This window comes from Pinus tabuliformis, chromosome 9 (assembly GCF_031772625.1).
Source record: "Pinus tabuliformis cultivar Carrire ecotype Pingquan chromosome 9, CPIR1, whole genome shotgun sequence".
In the NCBI taxonomy this organism is placed as follows: domain Eukaryota; kingdom Viridiplantae; phylum Streptophyta; class Pinopsida; order Pinales; family Pinaceae; genus Pinus; species Pinus tabuliformis.
Window position 1 is genome coordinate 289,616,694 of NC_142307.1, and position 17,250 is coordinate 289,633,943.

Consider the following 17,250-nt stretch of genomic DNA (forward strand, 5'->3'; position numbering starts at 1 on the left):
ACCTAAGAAATCCTCGAAGATGCTTTATGGATGTGGGAATTTTCCATTCCTTATTGGCTTTAATTTTCCTAGGGTCTACCTTAACACCTTCATGAGATACAATATGACCCAGATATTCCACTTCCTGTACTCTAAAGAAACATTTGGAGGTTTCTGCATATAATTGTTTCTCCTCCAATAGTTTGAGCACCCTGTCAACATGTTGAACATGATTCATCCAAGACTACTTGTAGATTAGTATATCATCAAAAAATACTAACACAAATTTTCTAAAGAAGGGTTTGAAAATGGAATTCATCAAACCTTGAAATGTAGAATGTGCATTGGTAAGGCCAAAAGGCATGAACAAGAATTCATAATGACCCTCATGAGTTCTAAATGTTGTTTTCAGAATTTCTTCAGTCTTCATTCTAATTTGATGATATCCTGAACAAAGATCCAACTTGGTGAAGTAAATTTTTGCATGTAATTCATCCAATAATTCATCAATGATAGGGATGGGAACTTAATCTTTAATAGTGAGCTTGTTGAGTTCCCTATAATCCGAATACATGCGCCATGATCCATCCTTCTTGTGCACCAATACTATTGGAGTAGAGAAATAACTTTGACTAGGTTGAATTATACCAGCCTGAACTTTGACTAGGTTGAATTATATCAAGCTCTAGCATTTTTTCATCCATACGTTCAATTTCACTCTTTTGGGCATAGGGATTTCTGTAAGGCTTGATGTTTGGAGGAACACTTCCTAGAATCAAATGAATAGCATGGTCATGATCACGAATAGGTGGGAAGCCTTTGGGATTCTCAAATACCTTGGAATGATTGTCTAAGACCTTTTGGAGATCTGGAAAAATAGATGATTTCGATGTGGTAACCTCTAGTGAACATAATTGTGTAATTATTCTCCATTGTTCTTTCTTTAGAAGCTTTGTCATGATGTTAGAGATTATTATCTTTCCTGGTTTCCCTATGATACCCCTTAATTCAAATTCCTTTCCTTCCCAAAAAAATTTCAAGAAAAGTTCTTGAAAATTAAAATTTATTGTACCCAAATATTGTAGCAATTGGACTCCTAGTACAAAATGAGCACCACCCATTGGAATGGAAAACATTGGACTATTCAATACATATTCTCCCATGTATAGCTTGATATTATGGCACTTTCCAGAGAAATTTATGGTTCCTCCATTTGCAACCATCACTTGACACTCTAGTGCTAGATATAGGAAGCATTCAATTCCTTGGATATCTTACAATGAATAAAATTATGGGTATTACCTAAATCAATCAACACTATTACCTTTCTCTTCTTGATATGTCATTCTATCTTGAGAGTTTGAGGAGTGGTAATTCCTGCCCATGCATTACAGGATATGGTTAGATTCATTTCTTCTTTCTCTAGGGTTGGTTCCTCGTGTATATCCTCTTATTTTGACGTTTCTTGTTCCTTTTCTTCCTCCTCTTCAATCTATGTAAAATAATTTCTTCTCAGAACACTTATGACCTTTAGTGTATTTTCTATCACAACTATAACAAAACCCTTTAGTGTATTTTCTATCACAACTATAACAAAACCCTTTAGTGTATTTTCTATCACAACTATAACAAAGCCTTTTTTCTCTTTTTTCTTCCAATTGTTGTAGTGTCAACCTTGTAGGTTGTGGAATGATAGAGGTGGGAACACTTCCATCTTTATAGTTGTGAGTGGTAGGTTTCCTTGTGGCCATAATTTTGCTTTCAATTTTTCTTGCCAACCTGAATGCCTTCTCCAATGAATTAGGTTCCCAAAGGTGAACCTCATGTTGGATGTTATCCTTTAAAGTCCCTATGAACACATCAATCATATGCTCCTCTGGAATATCATTTACCCTTATATTAAATTTTTGGAAGTCCTCAATGTGCTCCACCATTGAACCCTTTTGTTTGAGATTCATCAATTGACTAAAGAAGGTGTTGCTCTTTGTATCCTCATAATGTTCTATCATATCCCCCATAAAATGTGACCAAGTGACAATGTTTTTATGAGAGAAAAGCCATCGATACCATACAAATTTATTGGGTTCCAAATATAAAGTTGCAATGCATACCTTTTGTGTGTTTTGCACATTATGGAGATTGAAACAGTGCTCCATCTATAGTATCCATGCTACATGATCATTTCCATCAAACTTCCTCATATCAATATTTGGAATGTGGCAGGTCTTCAATCCAATGTTAGAGTCTATGAAATAATGATTAACATTTCTTTTGTTTTCATCATGAGTTTCCTTTACTACCCTTTTGCCATTAAGACGCATTCCTTGTAGCAACTTTGTCAAATCTATCTTTAAATATTCCATGTTTCCTTTAAGTTTTGCTTCCATGTCATCCATATTAGCTTCCATGAAATCTATCTTAGTGTCCATCCCATCCATCTTAGCTTCAATTCCATTCTTTAAACCATCCATCTTAGCTTCAGTTACCTTTTGTGAAAGCGAAACTTGTTGCACTTGGTCTCGTAATTTTGATATATCATGTTGCATTTCTTCCTCTTCTTCATGTTTCATAGTAGAGATTTTGGGTTGCTTACTAGGTGTTTCCATTTTATTTCTTTGGGTCATCAATTAATGATAATTATGCTTCAAAATTCCCTTTAAATCACTGCAAGCTACTTTCTCAAACAAAACTTATACAATTTAAAAAAAAAAACTACACACCTTTTTTTTCACTTTGTAGGATCTCGATATTGAATTTGATGTATCTCTATAATTTTGGATCTCCAAGATCTGAAATTTCTTCATATGGTATCCCTTTGAGGCTTCTTTCCAACCCCATAAGTTTGATCGCAACTGGATTTTCCAAAAAGAGTTATGACCAATCTCCCATGATGACCTGATTATAGACTCATTCAGTAAATAGAACTTGTACGAAGTACCACATGTCAATGTTACGACCTTTGGCCTTGAAAATGATACCCAACAAACTAAATTCCATCATATTTTTGTCACTTTTTACGAAATTCAAATCTGATGCTCAGAGAGAAAGTTATAATGATTTTCCCAAGGTCACATGTTTGAGATGGAATTCTAAAGCTTTTGCAAAAACCCTAACTTCCTCGACTCGTATCTTTGAAAATATAGCGAGAAAAAGTCTGAAATTCAGACATGAAGTTCATTAAGGTTTAGCCTGAAATGGGTTTGTTTCAGCTCTTGAAGCTTCGTAGAAAAAAAATTATAGAGAAAATTCCACAATGGCCTGTTTGAAGCAGCGAAACCCTAGAATCCAGAGCTCTCATACAAAATGATATGCAACCAACTCACCAAATAGAAGAAAAGATAGATCAATGACTTCAAAATTAGCCTCTTCGAGGGGGAAACCTCCTTTACATTACACAAATGAATAATTCTTAGATGATTCAAATGACAAAACCTCATTTTTATATATAGGAGTTTAAGGGGTCACAATATAATCAGAGCTGACATAACAATAATAATGTAAGGGAACAACAATAACAATAGTGGGCTTCTATGGGGCATAATAATAACAATATGGGGACAACATAGGCACAACAATAACAATAAGGGCTACAATGAAAATAATAATGGGGGGATACACTCTTATTATAGGGACCTAACAATATAACCATTCAGAATATCATAATTTATCAATTTGATGTTAAGTACCTACCTGGCGTTTCTGTGGTTGAAGGTGCTTCTTATTTTATCTAGTTCCTACTCCTGTTACCAAAATACCAAAAACCTCCCAACTAAACTGGGTACAATCTTGGTACCTAGGTCCAAAATAATTCAAATTTTAAGTAATTTGGCCCCCGTACCCAAAAGCTTCAAGAAAAACTGTTCAATTCCTCTCTATGTCTTTCTCTTGTAAGTTCCTCCTCTGCCTCTGCAATACATTTCCTCCTTTTATGCTCAAGAGATTACTCCGCCACCTCCCATTTCTCCACCATTATTAATTTGATAAGTTCAAAAGTTGTAGAGGCGGTCACCGCCTTCTCTCCCCCCAATTTGCTAACAATACCCTTTTATTTATAGAGTATCTCCTTTATCATAATATTATGTTTCCCTTTTGTTTAAGTCAAATTATTTTCATAATATTATGGTTTTATATACTCTTCTCTTTATTATATCACAATTTCATATATATATATATATACTTTCCTTTGATTTTATAGAACATGTAGTTTCTTTTTCTAGAATAATATATATTATAATTCTTTTGTACATACTTCCTTTGTGTATAGTTCCTTTGTATGTAGTAGGGTACATAATTCCTTTGTGGCGAGTTCATCCCATTTCATTTATCTTTAGTTATCTATATATATATATATATATATATATATATATATATATATATATGGTGGTGGTACATATATCAAGTACCCTACTATATTCTTGTATTCTTGTAAGTTAGGTATTCACTTCAATAGTTAATTTGTTACCCTAAATATGGGAGGTTTTCAATATTAACTAATATATATACTAATGTAGTGCAGATGATGCATGCACATGTAGCTATCATATGCATGTCTCATGTGCATGCTAATATCTCTCTGTCCCCTTTAATTCAAGGTGGGTCCTTACATGTTCTAAATGTTATATTAGAAATGTCTTCTTGCCTCATTTTGATTTGATGATATTATGAGCATAGATATAACTTAGTAATAAAATTTCTCCATGCAATTCATCAATGACAACAATAAGAAACGTATCTTTGGTGATTATGTTATTCTTGACACATTTCCATTTGGGTTTATCTTAGGTGGTTGGGAGGAATGATTCAGATTCTCCCCACTCAGGTTTAATTCTTGTGACATGATCAACTTTGGTGTAATGGCTTTGGGCCTTGTTGAAAATGAATAGTCCCTCAAGGAAAGGAAGATGTATATTCCTCATATGGAATATAAAGGTATTTTCTACTTGAAAAAATTATTGACACATATGCAATGAACCTTCATTGTTTGTAACCATGTTCACTTATGAAGAGAAAGAACTTTGGCTAGATTGAATAATGTCGAATTTTAACATTCCTTGAATCACAATCTCAATCTCCTTGTTTTATGCATATGTATAACTATAAGTCCTAATTTTGGGTTGTACACTTCTTGTTGCAAATGAATAACATGGTCATTATAGTGAGTAGGAGGAACACCCTTAGGTAACTCTCCAAATAACAAACAATAATTGTAGATAGCTCCTTGGAGATCCATTTGGGTAGAGCATATAGATATTTGAAAATCTAGTGAGAACAATTATGTGTCCATTTATGAGTAGTTTTGTGAGGTTGTTAGACCATATCACTTTATAAGGTTGCCATTGGATACCTCTAAGCTAAATTTCCTTGCTTGTTGAGGAAAATATCATGAAAGGATAATGGAAACTATAGGTCATTGTTATAAGTTAGTTATTGTGGTCATTGCACCTCTAATACAACATTAACAACACCCATTTAAATTCCAATTATAAGATCATCCAATAAATATTCCTCTTATTAACATTCTTATTAAAATTGTTGCACTTCCCTCCCCTTATTAAGATTAATACTATGACACTTCCCTAAATTGTTGCACTTCATGCCTCTTATTAAGATTAATACTATGGAACTTCCCTCAATAATTTATAGTACCACTATCTAAAATCATTATTTATTGTAATTTTAAAACATTTTTTAATATTTTTAAAATATAAAAATAAAATTAAAATAACTTATTATCTTATAATTTAATAATTTTTTTTTTTTTTGTGATTTGAGAAATCAAAAGTGGGCTAGTCTCATAAGGTGAATTCCAATAGGCTACCAATATAACCATTTGGTGTCTTGGTATTCTTGTTTCGTAGGCATAGGTGACTTGGGGAGGATTTGGACCTAGAACCTAATTTGCATCCCCACACATAAAACTTCATTTTCCAATTAAGCTCCCTTAGGGTAAAAATGTTTAATTTTAATAAAACCTAATAATCCTCATCATCACAATTTATGATACTAAACATATAAAATATGTACCATCAAAATATACAACAAGCATCAATATTCATTGTTATTACATCGTTGGTATTTTGTTGTAATTGCACCCAAAGGCGCTCTACAACCCAATACTGGGTAGATGTCAAGCATAAATGTTTAACATTTAACATTTAACAAATTTAATCTAACATGAATGTCCACGCTAATTACAAATCGATATAATTATTATGTATAAAATAAATATAAATTCAACATTAGTTTTACCGAAAGTGAAGTGGAATTGGTTTGGTGCACTCTAGATTTTGAATATAATATTTTAAAATATAATATAATATTTTTTATTTTCTTAATAAAATTAGTCAATTTTTACTGGGCTAGGTGCTCTCAACACAAGATGCTAGAGATGTGTGATGTTAATGTAAACATTTTGACAAGTAAAAATAAAAATAAGATATGGTAGAGATGTGTAAATTAATGTAGCATATTATAGATGTGTAAGGTTAATGTAAACATTAATGTAACATATTATAGATGTGTAAGGTTAATGTAAACATTAATGTAACATATTATAGATGCGTAAGGTTAATGTAAACATTTTGACTAGGTAAAAATAAAAATAAAAACACAAGATGCTTGAGATGTGTACTATTATTGTAAACATTTTGACTCCTAAAAATAAAAATAAGATATGGTAGAGATGTGTAAGTTAATGTAACTTAATACAATGTAAACATTTTAACTCTTGAAATAAAATAAAAATAACCCTATAAAAATTAATAATAAAAATAGAAATAATAATTAATAATAATAAAAAATAGAAAAGACTCATGGTATTAACCCATGGATATGGGTCCCACTTGACATTTGTATGTTTTGTTTCTATCGTTGAATGGATGAATACATAATTTGTATATATGTTGAATGGATGAATTAATGTGTATATATGTGTAGATGCTTTAGATTTTGGTGGAGGCTATTAGGTGATTCAGAAATCTCTTCTTAAGAAGTGTAAGGTTAAACATGATTACACAAACTACAAAACAATAGTTGCTTCATCATTCTAATGGCTTCTTTGATAACCACTTTAACATAATATATATGTAATATATTCTCTTAATTTATGTGTAATAATGTGTTGTAGAAATAGAGCTCATAGATCTAGTGTGGTAAGTTTAGAAATGAATAAGCTTGACTATGAAAGTGAAAGTTTAGAAATAAATAAGCTTAACTATGAAAGTGCATTGAGGTGAGGAGAGGAGAGGAGGCTGGAGAAATATTAGGTAAAATATAATACTATAATATTATATTTTACCCAATATTTAAAATATAATATTGAGGTTGGGGGTAATGAGAAATATTTGATAAAGTGTCATAATATTACATTTTAATTAGTAATTCCCCACACTTCCATTGGTAATAGTAAAAAATATTGGGTAAAATATAATACTATAATATGTAAACTTTTGTTCCTAATGTGATCCAAGGGGCTCCCAAAAGTAAACATTTGTTCCTAATATGATCCAAGAGGCTCCTAAAAATTGTTTCTAACTTCAATAAAAAAACCCCACCCCCTCCTTATCCTCAAGGGTTGGTGGCATAAGGATGCCCAAGCTCAACCTTTGGGGGATTAAGGAGGAGATCATCATGGGAAGAGTTAGAGGGTAAAAGGAAACTAAGATACTATAAAGAGGTGATCAACCCCACTATTGATAGCCAAAATTATCTCTCTATGTTGACCAGCACTAAGAAGAAAATGAACATCCCAAGGATAGAATTAATTCCCATTAGCTTCGAAGTGACAATTGGAGGTGATTTACTTTTACTCCCAAGACTCCCTAGCACGATACAATCTGTCAAATTTGTGATACTAAGAAGGTGGAAGATGAAAAACACTTCATTTTAGACTGCCCGTCCGCTCTCAATTCCCTATCATATCATCAACCACATATAGAACTTATTAAACTACCCAGCTATAACCATCTTGGAGTGCTGCTTTTCCTTCTCCTTAATCAGAAAAACAAAATTTTGAAAAATAACAATTAGATATTTTTTAAAAATCCCATAAGCCACATTAATCTTAATAAATATTAATTATATTTATATTAATAATTATAATTAATTACCAATACTCTTTATACTAAATCTAAATAAATCTAAAATACTTAATAAAAAACTGAACAAGAGCCACCTTTATCCTATGATATTATTTTTCATAAGCCAATGTATGCCAGAACATAAAAAATACAATATTATTTTTCACATGTAATATAACATTATTTTTCACAGATATCAAGAACAGACATAATACAATATTATTTTTCACATGTAATATAACATTATTTTTCACAGATATCAAGAACAGACATAATACAATATTATTTTTCACAGATATCAAGCCACACAATTAGGATTATTCGGGATGCCTCCTGGGCCTCCAAAGAAAATATATCGACCCCATGATGGATCTGCGCTGGTAAAGTAATTCACCGTGTAACAGTTGGGCTTTTCTACAAAAGTTTGAATATCGGGATTAATCCCAGCCCCACCCTGATCAAAAATTTGTATGGCCTTGGTATATGCGGCATAAAGATAGGCTCCCTCAGGAAAGTAACCGCTACCCATCTGTGTCACAGTCATGGGCCCCGGGGGTCTTGAGTCATGAGAAACTTCTCCTCCAACATCCAACTGATTAGCGCCTTGAGCAAGAGCATTGAACAATGAGGCTGGCCAATGACCTATTTTCGTGCCGTCGTAATATAGAGCCCATACCAGACCTGTGCCTTGCTCCTCTCGCTGTACATCCAGTAATATTTGTACTTATTTAGCATTTTCAAACTATATAAACATCAAAATATAAGAATCAAATATAGACATTGCTTACGAGGTGAAGACTTAGAGCAAAGTCCTTCTGTGCCCCCGGAACCCCAACCACCGATACCGGCCCCAATTGTGTTTTGGGCTGAATGGGGGCGCCATCAACTGGCTCATATCCTGGACAGTCCAGATCATAGCATCCGTTATTGTAATCGTCGGACTGCATGAAAGCATATTCACTTATCAGCAATCGGCATCACAAGGCCGCCTTTAATACATCAACCAAACTTGAGACTATGTCATTACTGTCCAGTAAACAAAGAAATGTGGTTCAGCTGAGCCATCATAATGCTCCGGAGACACCTGCAACAAGACTGGATTATTAATAATTTGGTAATATAGAAAATAGTTTTTTTGGATTAATCTGGAAAGGATTAAACTGTTTCCAATTAACTAATGTGGTTCATCCCTATTATAAATAACAGAAGTTTTAAATGTAACTTGATAGTTTAATTTAATAGCGGTTCCCTTAAACACTACACTAAACTTCGCTACTTGAATAGAAGAAAATGTTAAATGCTTTATGCTACATGCTCCATTTAAATATTAAATTTATTGATTTACATAATATTTCATAATACAAGTATAACCAATTAAATTCTCTAATTTAAAGAATTTGAGGATTCAAATTAATTGGAAGAAAAATTCTATAAGAAAAATAATGAAGTTTCTCATCCACTTACAATCCATCCGGCCTCTATGGTCTCTAGTATGCCTTGATTTTTGTTACTGATCCAAATTTGGCTGAGACTGAATTCAGCATCTGGAGCAACCGTCGGACACCATAGATTCAAACGATAAGCGACACCAAAGATTGGGTCACCAGGGGAGTTGTAGTGCACAACTGCCTGCTGCTAAAAAGTACAGCAATACATAGAAGACGAGAGTCATGCAGCATTTATAAGAAAATATTATACATATGATTTATCTATAAACCTCCATCTTAGTACTGTGTGCACATGGCCGTCATCAGGGTCGTCGACATTAGGTCCGACATGGTTTCTTCTTCTTCGTCCCCTGCTTAAAAACTGTCTCACAGATCCCGCTCTTTCTACATCTTCGCGTTTGATTTCCCTGGTCACTACTGTGTTCTCTGGACACTCAGACTTAACGCCGCGCACCTTTGAGATATTTGCACGGCCGGAGTCAGAGTTGGAAATATTTATGCTCGGCGGGTTCACTCTCGGTGCTCTCCTCAAACCCTTTTTTACGCACAAACAAACACAAGCAATTGTCAACAATTAACGCCAAATTTTATGTTCTAATGTTTTGCCAGTTTAATATTTTAGGTTCATACCCGCGTGATATTATCCTGTGAGTACTTCACAGATATTTGATCACTGAATTTTACGCAACGAATGGTTTCTCCAAACTGATTCTATGCATTAATGGATAGTACACAGTCAGGAAAAAAAATTCAATAATATATAGGAATTTAAGGGGTCACAATATAATCAGAGCCGACATAAAAATAATAAATGTAAGGGAACAACAATAACAATAGTGGGCTTCTATGGGGCATAATAATAACAAATGGGGACAACATAGGCACAACAATAAAAATAAGGGTTACAATAAAAATAATAATGGGGGAAAACATTATTATTATAGGGACCTAACAATATAACCATTCAGAATATCATAATTTTTCAATTTGATGTTGAGTACCTACCTGGGGTTTATGTGGTTGAAAATGCTTCTTATTTTATCCAGTTCCTACTCCTGTTACCAAAATACCAAAAACCTCCTAGCCAAACTGGGTACAATCTTGGTACCCAGGTCCAAAATAATTCAAATTTTAAGTAATTTAGCCCCCGTACCCAAAAGCTTCGAGAAAACCTGTTCAATTCCTCTCTATGTCTTTCTCTTGTAAGTTCTTCCTCTGCCTCTGCAATACATTTCCTCCTTTAATGCTCGAGAGTTACTCCACTGCCTCCCATTTCTCCACCATTATTAATTTGATAAGTTCAAAAGTTTTAGAGCCGGTCACCGCCTTCTCTCCCCCCAATTGGCTGACAGTGCCCTTTTATTTATAGAGTATCTCCTTTATCATAATATTACGTTTCCCTTTTGTTTAAATCAAATTATTTTCATAATATTATGGTTTTATATACTCTTCTCTTTATTATATCACAATTTAATATATATATATATATATATATATATATATATATATATATATATTCCTTTGATTTTATAGAACATGTAGTTTCTTTTGCTAGAATAATATATATTATAATTCTTTTGTACATAATTCCTTTGTGGTGAGTTCACCACATTTCATTTATCTTTAGTTATATATATATATATATATATATATATATATGGTGGTGGTACATATATCAAGTACCCTACTATATTCTTGTAAGTTAGGTATTCACTTCAATAGTTAATTCGTTACCCTAAATATGGGTGGTTTTCAATATTAACTAATATATATACTAATGCAATGCAGATGATGCATGCACATGTAGCTATCATATGCATGTCTCATGTGCATGCTAATATCTCTTTGTCCCCTTTAATTCAAGGTGGGTCCTTACATGTTCTAAATGTTATATTAGAAATGTCTTCTTGCCTCATTTTGATTTGATGATGTTATGAGCATAGATATAACTTAGTAATAAAATTTCTCCAGGCAATTCATCAATGGCAACAATAAGAAACGTATCTTTAGTGATTATGTTATTCTTGACACATTTCCGTTTGGGTTTATCTTAGGTGGTTGGGAGGAATGATTCGGATTCTCCCCACTCACGTTTAATTCTTGTGACATGATCAACTTTGGTGTAATGGCTTTGAGCCTTGTTGAAAATGAATAGTCCCTCAAGGAAAGGAAGATGTATATTCCTCATATGGAATATAAAGGTATTTTCTACCTGAAAAAATTATTGACACATATGCAATGAACCTTCATTGTTTGTAACCATGTTCACTAATGAAGAGAAAGAACTTTGGCTAGATTGAATGATGTCGAATTTTAACTTCCTTGAATCACAATCTCAATCTCCTTGTTTTATGCATATGTATAACTATAAGTCCTAATTTTGGGTTGTACACTTCTTGTTGCAAATGAATAACATGGTCATTATAGTGAGTAGGAGGAACACCCGTAGGTATCTCTCCAAATAACAAACAATAATTGTAGATAACTCCTTGGAGATCCATTTGGGTAGAACATATAGATATTTGAAAATCTAGTGAGAACAATTATGTGTCCATTTATGAGGAATTTTGTGAGGTTGTTAGACCATATCACTTTATAGGGTTGTCATTAGATACCTCTAAGCTAAATTTCCTTGCTTGTTGAGGAAAATATCATGAAAAGATAATGGAAACTATAGGTCATTGTTCTAAGTTATTGTGGTCATTGCACCTCTAATACAACATTAACAACACCCATTTAAATTCCAATTATAAGATCATCCAATAAATATTCCTCTTATTAACATTGTTGCACTTCCCTCCCCTTATTAAGATTAAGATTAATACTATGACACTTCCCTAAATTGTTGCACTTCCCGCCTCTTATTAAGATTATTACGATGGAACTTCCCTCAATAATTTATAGTACCACTATCTAAAATCATTATTTATTGTAATTTTAAAGCATTTTTTAATATTTTTAAAATATAAAAATAAAATTAAAATAACTTATTATCTTATAATTTAATAAATTTATTTTTTTTGTGATTTGAGAAATCAAAAGTGGGCTAGTCTCATAAGGTGAATTCCAATAGGCTACCAATATAACCATTTGGTATCTTGGTATTCTTGTTTCGTAGGCATAGGTGACTTGGGGAGGATTTGGACCTAGAACCTAATTTGCATCCCCACACATAAAACTTCATTTTCCAATTAAGCTCCCTTAGGGTAAAAATGTTTAATTTTAATAAAACCTAATAATCCTCATCATCACAATTTATGATACTAAACATATAAAATATGTACCATCAAAATATACAACAAGCATCAATATTCATTGTTATTACATTGTTGGTATTTTGGTGTAATTGCACCCAAAGGCTCTCTATAACCCAATACTAGGTAGATGTCAAGCATAAATGTTTAACATTTAACATTTAACAAATTTAATCTAACATGAATGTCCATACTAATTACAAATCGATATAATTATTATGTATAAAATAAATATAAATTCAACATTGGTTTTACAGAAAGCGAAGTGGAATTGGTTTGGTGCGCTCTAGATTTTGAATATAATATTTTAAAATATAATATAATATTTTTATTTTCTTAATAAAATTAGTCAATTTTTACTAGGCTAGGTGCTCTCAACACAAGATGCTAGAGATGTGTAATGTTAATGTAAACATTTTGACAAGTAAAAATAAAAATAAGATATGGTAGAGATGTGTAAATTAATGTAGCATATTATAGATGGGTAAGGTTAATGTAAACATAATTTAATGTAACATATTATAGATGTGTAAGGTTAATGTAAACATTTTGACTCGGTAAAAATAAAAATAAAAACACAAAATGCTTGAGATGTGTACTGTTATTGTAAACATTTTGACTCCTAAAAATAAAAATAAGATATGGTAGAGAAGTGTAAGTTAATGTAACTTAATACAATGTAAACATTTTAACTCTTGAAATAAAATAAAAATAACCCTATAAAAATTAATAATAAAAAATAGAAATAAAAATTAATAATAATAAAAAATAGAAAAGACTCATGGTATTGACCCAAGGATATGCAATCCCACTTTGACATTTGTATGTTTTGTTTCTATCGTTGAATGGATGAATTCATAATTTGTATATATGTTGAATGGATGAATTAATGTGTATATATGTGTAGATGCTTTAGATTTTGGTGGAGGCTATTAGGTGATTCAGAAATCTCTTTTTAAGAAGTGTAAGGTTAAACATGATTACACAAAGTACAAAACAATAGTTGCTTCATCATTCTAATGGCTTCTTTGATAACCATTTTAACATAATATATGTAATATATTCTCTTAATTTATGTGTAATAATGTGCTATAGAAATAGAGCTCATAGATCTAGTGTGGTAAGTTTAGAAAGGAATAAGCTTAACTATGAAAGTGAAAGTTTAGAAATGAACAAGCTTAACTATGAAAGTGAGGTGAGGTGAGGTGAGGTGAGGAGAGGAAAAGAGGCTGGAGAAATATTAGGTAAAATATAATACTATAATATTATATTTTACCCAATATTTAAAATATAGTATTGAGGTTGGGGGTAATGAGAAATATTTGGTAGTGTATTGGGTAAAATATAATACTATAATATGTAAACATTTTATCCTAGTATGATAGAATTATAATGTTTAACTCCGATGTAAACATTTGTTCCTAATATGATCCAAGGGGCTCCCAAAAGTAAACATTTCTTCCTAATATGATCCAAGAGGCTCCCAAAAATTGCTTCTAACTTTGGTTAAAAACCCCACCCCCACCTGATCCTCAAGCTTTGGTGGGACAAGAATGCCCAAGCTCAACCTTTGGGGGATTAAGGAGGAGATCATCATGGGAAGAAAAGCTAGTATCAAAGATACTATTACTCCAATTTGAAGGACAAGATGTGGGGTAAAAGGAAGCTAAGATACTATAGAGAGGTGATCAACCCCACTATTGATAACCAAAATTATCTCTCTATATTGACCAGCACTAAGAAGAAAATGAACATCCCTAAGATAGAACTAATTCCCATTAGCTTCGAAGTGACACGGGGAGGTGATTTACTTTTACTCCCAAGACTCCCTAGCACGATACAATCTATCAAATTTGTGATACTAAGAAGGTGGAAGATGAAAAACACTTCATTTTACACTGCCCGTCCGCTCTCAATTCCCTATCATATCATCAACCACAAATAGAACTTATTAAACTAGCCCAACTATAACCATCTTGGAGTGCTGCTTTTCCTTCTTCTTAATCAGAAAAACAAAGTTTGACAATTAGATATTTTTTTAAAAATTCCATAAACCACATTAATCTTAATAAATATTAATTATATTTATATTAATAATTATAATTAATTACCTATACTCTTTATACTCAATCTAAATAAATCTAAAATACTTAATAGAAAACTGAACAAGAGCAACATTTATCATATGATATTATTTTTCATAAACCAATGTATGCCAGAACATATATAATACAATATTATTTTTCACATGTAATATAACATTATTTTTCACAGATATCAAGAACAGACATAATACAATATTATTTTTCACAGATATCAAGCCACACAATTAGGATTAGTCGGGATGCCTCCTGGGCCTCCAAAGAAAATATTTTTACCCCATGATGGATCTGCGCTGGTAACGTAAGCGACCCCGTAACAGTTGGGCTTTTCTGCACCAAATCGAGTATCGGGATCAATCCCAGCCCCACCCTGATCAAACATTTGTATGGCCCTGGTATATGCGGCATAACCAAAGCCTCCCCCAGGAAAGTAACCGCTACCCATCTGTGTCGCAGTCATGGGCCCCGGGGGTCTTGAGTCATGACAAACTTCTCCTCCAACATCGAACTGACTAGCGCCTTGAGCAAGAGCATTGAACAATGAGGCTGGCCAATGACCTATTTTCGTGCCGTCGTAATATAGAGCCCATACCAGACCTGTGCCTTGCTCCTCTTGCTGTACATCCAGTAATATTTGTACTTATTTAGCATTTTCAAACTATATAGACATCAAAATATAGGAATCAAATATAGACATTGCTTACGAGGTGAAGACTTAGAGCAAAGTCATACTGTGCCCCTCCATACTCCGATACCGGCTCCAATTGTGTCCTGGGCTGAATGGGGGCGCCATCAACTGGCTCATATCCTGGACAGTCCAGATCATAGCATCCGTTATGGTAACTGTCGGACTGCATGAAGGCATATTCACTTATCAGCAATCGGCATCACGAGGCCTTCTTTAATACATCAACCAAACTTGAGACTATGTCATTACCGTCCAGAAAACAAAGAAATGTGGTTCAGCTGAGCCACCATAATCCTGCGGAGACACCTGCAATAAGAATGGATTATTAATAATTTGGTAATATAGAAAATAGTTTTTTGGATTAATCACATTATATTGGAAGGATTAGACCATTTCCAATTAACTAATGTGGTTCATCCATATTATAAATAACAAAAACTTTAAATCTAACTTGATAGTTTAATTTAATAGCGATTCCCTTAAACACTACACTAAACTTTGCTACTTGAATAGAAGAAATACATACTCCATTTAAATATTAAATTTATTGATTTATATAATATTTCATAATACAACTATAACCAATTAAATTAAGAAATACATGCTCCATTTAAATATTAAATTTATTGATTTACATAATATTTCATAATACAACTATAACCAATTAAATTCTGTAATTTAAAGAATTTGAGGATTCAAATTAATTGGAAGAAAAATAATGAAGTTTCTCATCCACTTACAATCCATCCGGCCTCTATGGTCTCTAGTATGCCTTGATTTTCGTTACTGATCCAAATTTGGCTGAGACTGAATTCAGCATCTGGAGCAACCGTCGGACGCCATAGATTCAAACGAACAGCGACACCAAAGATTGGGTCACCAGCGGAGTTGTAGCGCACAAATGAATGCTGTTAAAAAGTACAGCAATACATAGAAGAGGAGAGTGATGCAGCATTTATAAGAAAATATTATACATATGATTTATCTATAAACCTCCATCTTAGTACCGTGTGCACATGGCCGTCATCAGGGTCGTCGACATTAGGTCCGACATGGTTTCTTCTTCTTCGTCCCCTGCTTAAAAACTGTCTCACAGATCCAGCTCTTTCTACATCTTCGCGTTTGATTTCCCTGGTCGCTACTGTGTTCTCTGGACACTCAGACTTAACGCCGCGCACCTTTGAGATATTTGCACGGCCGGAGTCAGAGTTGGAAATATTTATGCTCGGCGGGTCCACTCTCGGTGCTTTCCTCAAACCCTTTTTTACGCACAAACAAACACAAGCAATTGTCAACAGTTAACGCCAAATTTTATGTTCTAATGTTTTGCCAGTTTAATATTTTAGGTTCATACCCGCGTGATATTATCCTGTGAATACTTCACAGATATTTGATCACTGAATTTTACGCAACGAATGGTTTCTCCAAACTGATTCTGTGCATTAATGGATAGTACAGAGTCAGGAAAAAAATTCAATAATTTTAGGAAATTATCTTTTAAATTATATATAAATAGATTAAAATTGCAAATTTGACATATTCAAGTATAAACAGATCTGATATTACCTGATATTTGTAAACTGCTGGAGGATTAATAAAATTGATGTATTCATCTATGCTCATTTCACGCACATCAATAGCAGAGGTGAGAGCGACATGAAACAGAAACAAATTAGCTATGAAAAGGAAAAACGAACTCAT

At 32.9% G+C, this 17,250-nt stretch overlaps 1 protein-coding gene across 1 annotated transcript; it reads right to left on the reverse strand.

The window, feature by feature from the left end:
* Window positions 1-8,355: 8,355 nt before the first annotated feature.
* On the reverse strand, window positions 8,356-17,250 carry LOC149148313 (uncharacterized). Its single transcript, XM_089442139.1, has 13 exons — window positions 17,116-17,250; window positions 16,904-16,984; window positions 16,557-16,808; window positions 16,290-16,457; window positions 15,799-15,855; window positions 15,566-15,712; window positions 15,085-15,477; window positions 10,136-10,216; window positions 9,789-10,040; window positions 9,522-9,692; window positions 9,085-9,141; window positions 8,846-8,998; window positions 8,356-8,757 (listed from the first exon to the last, which is right to left on the reverse strand). Exons 1-13 carry the CDS (start codon window positions 17,248-17,250, stop codon window positions 8,356-8,358), a joined length of 2,349 nt encoding a protein of 782 aa, XP_089298265.1.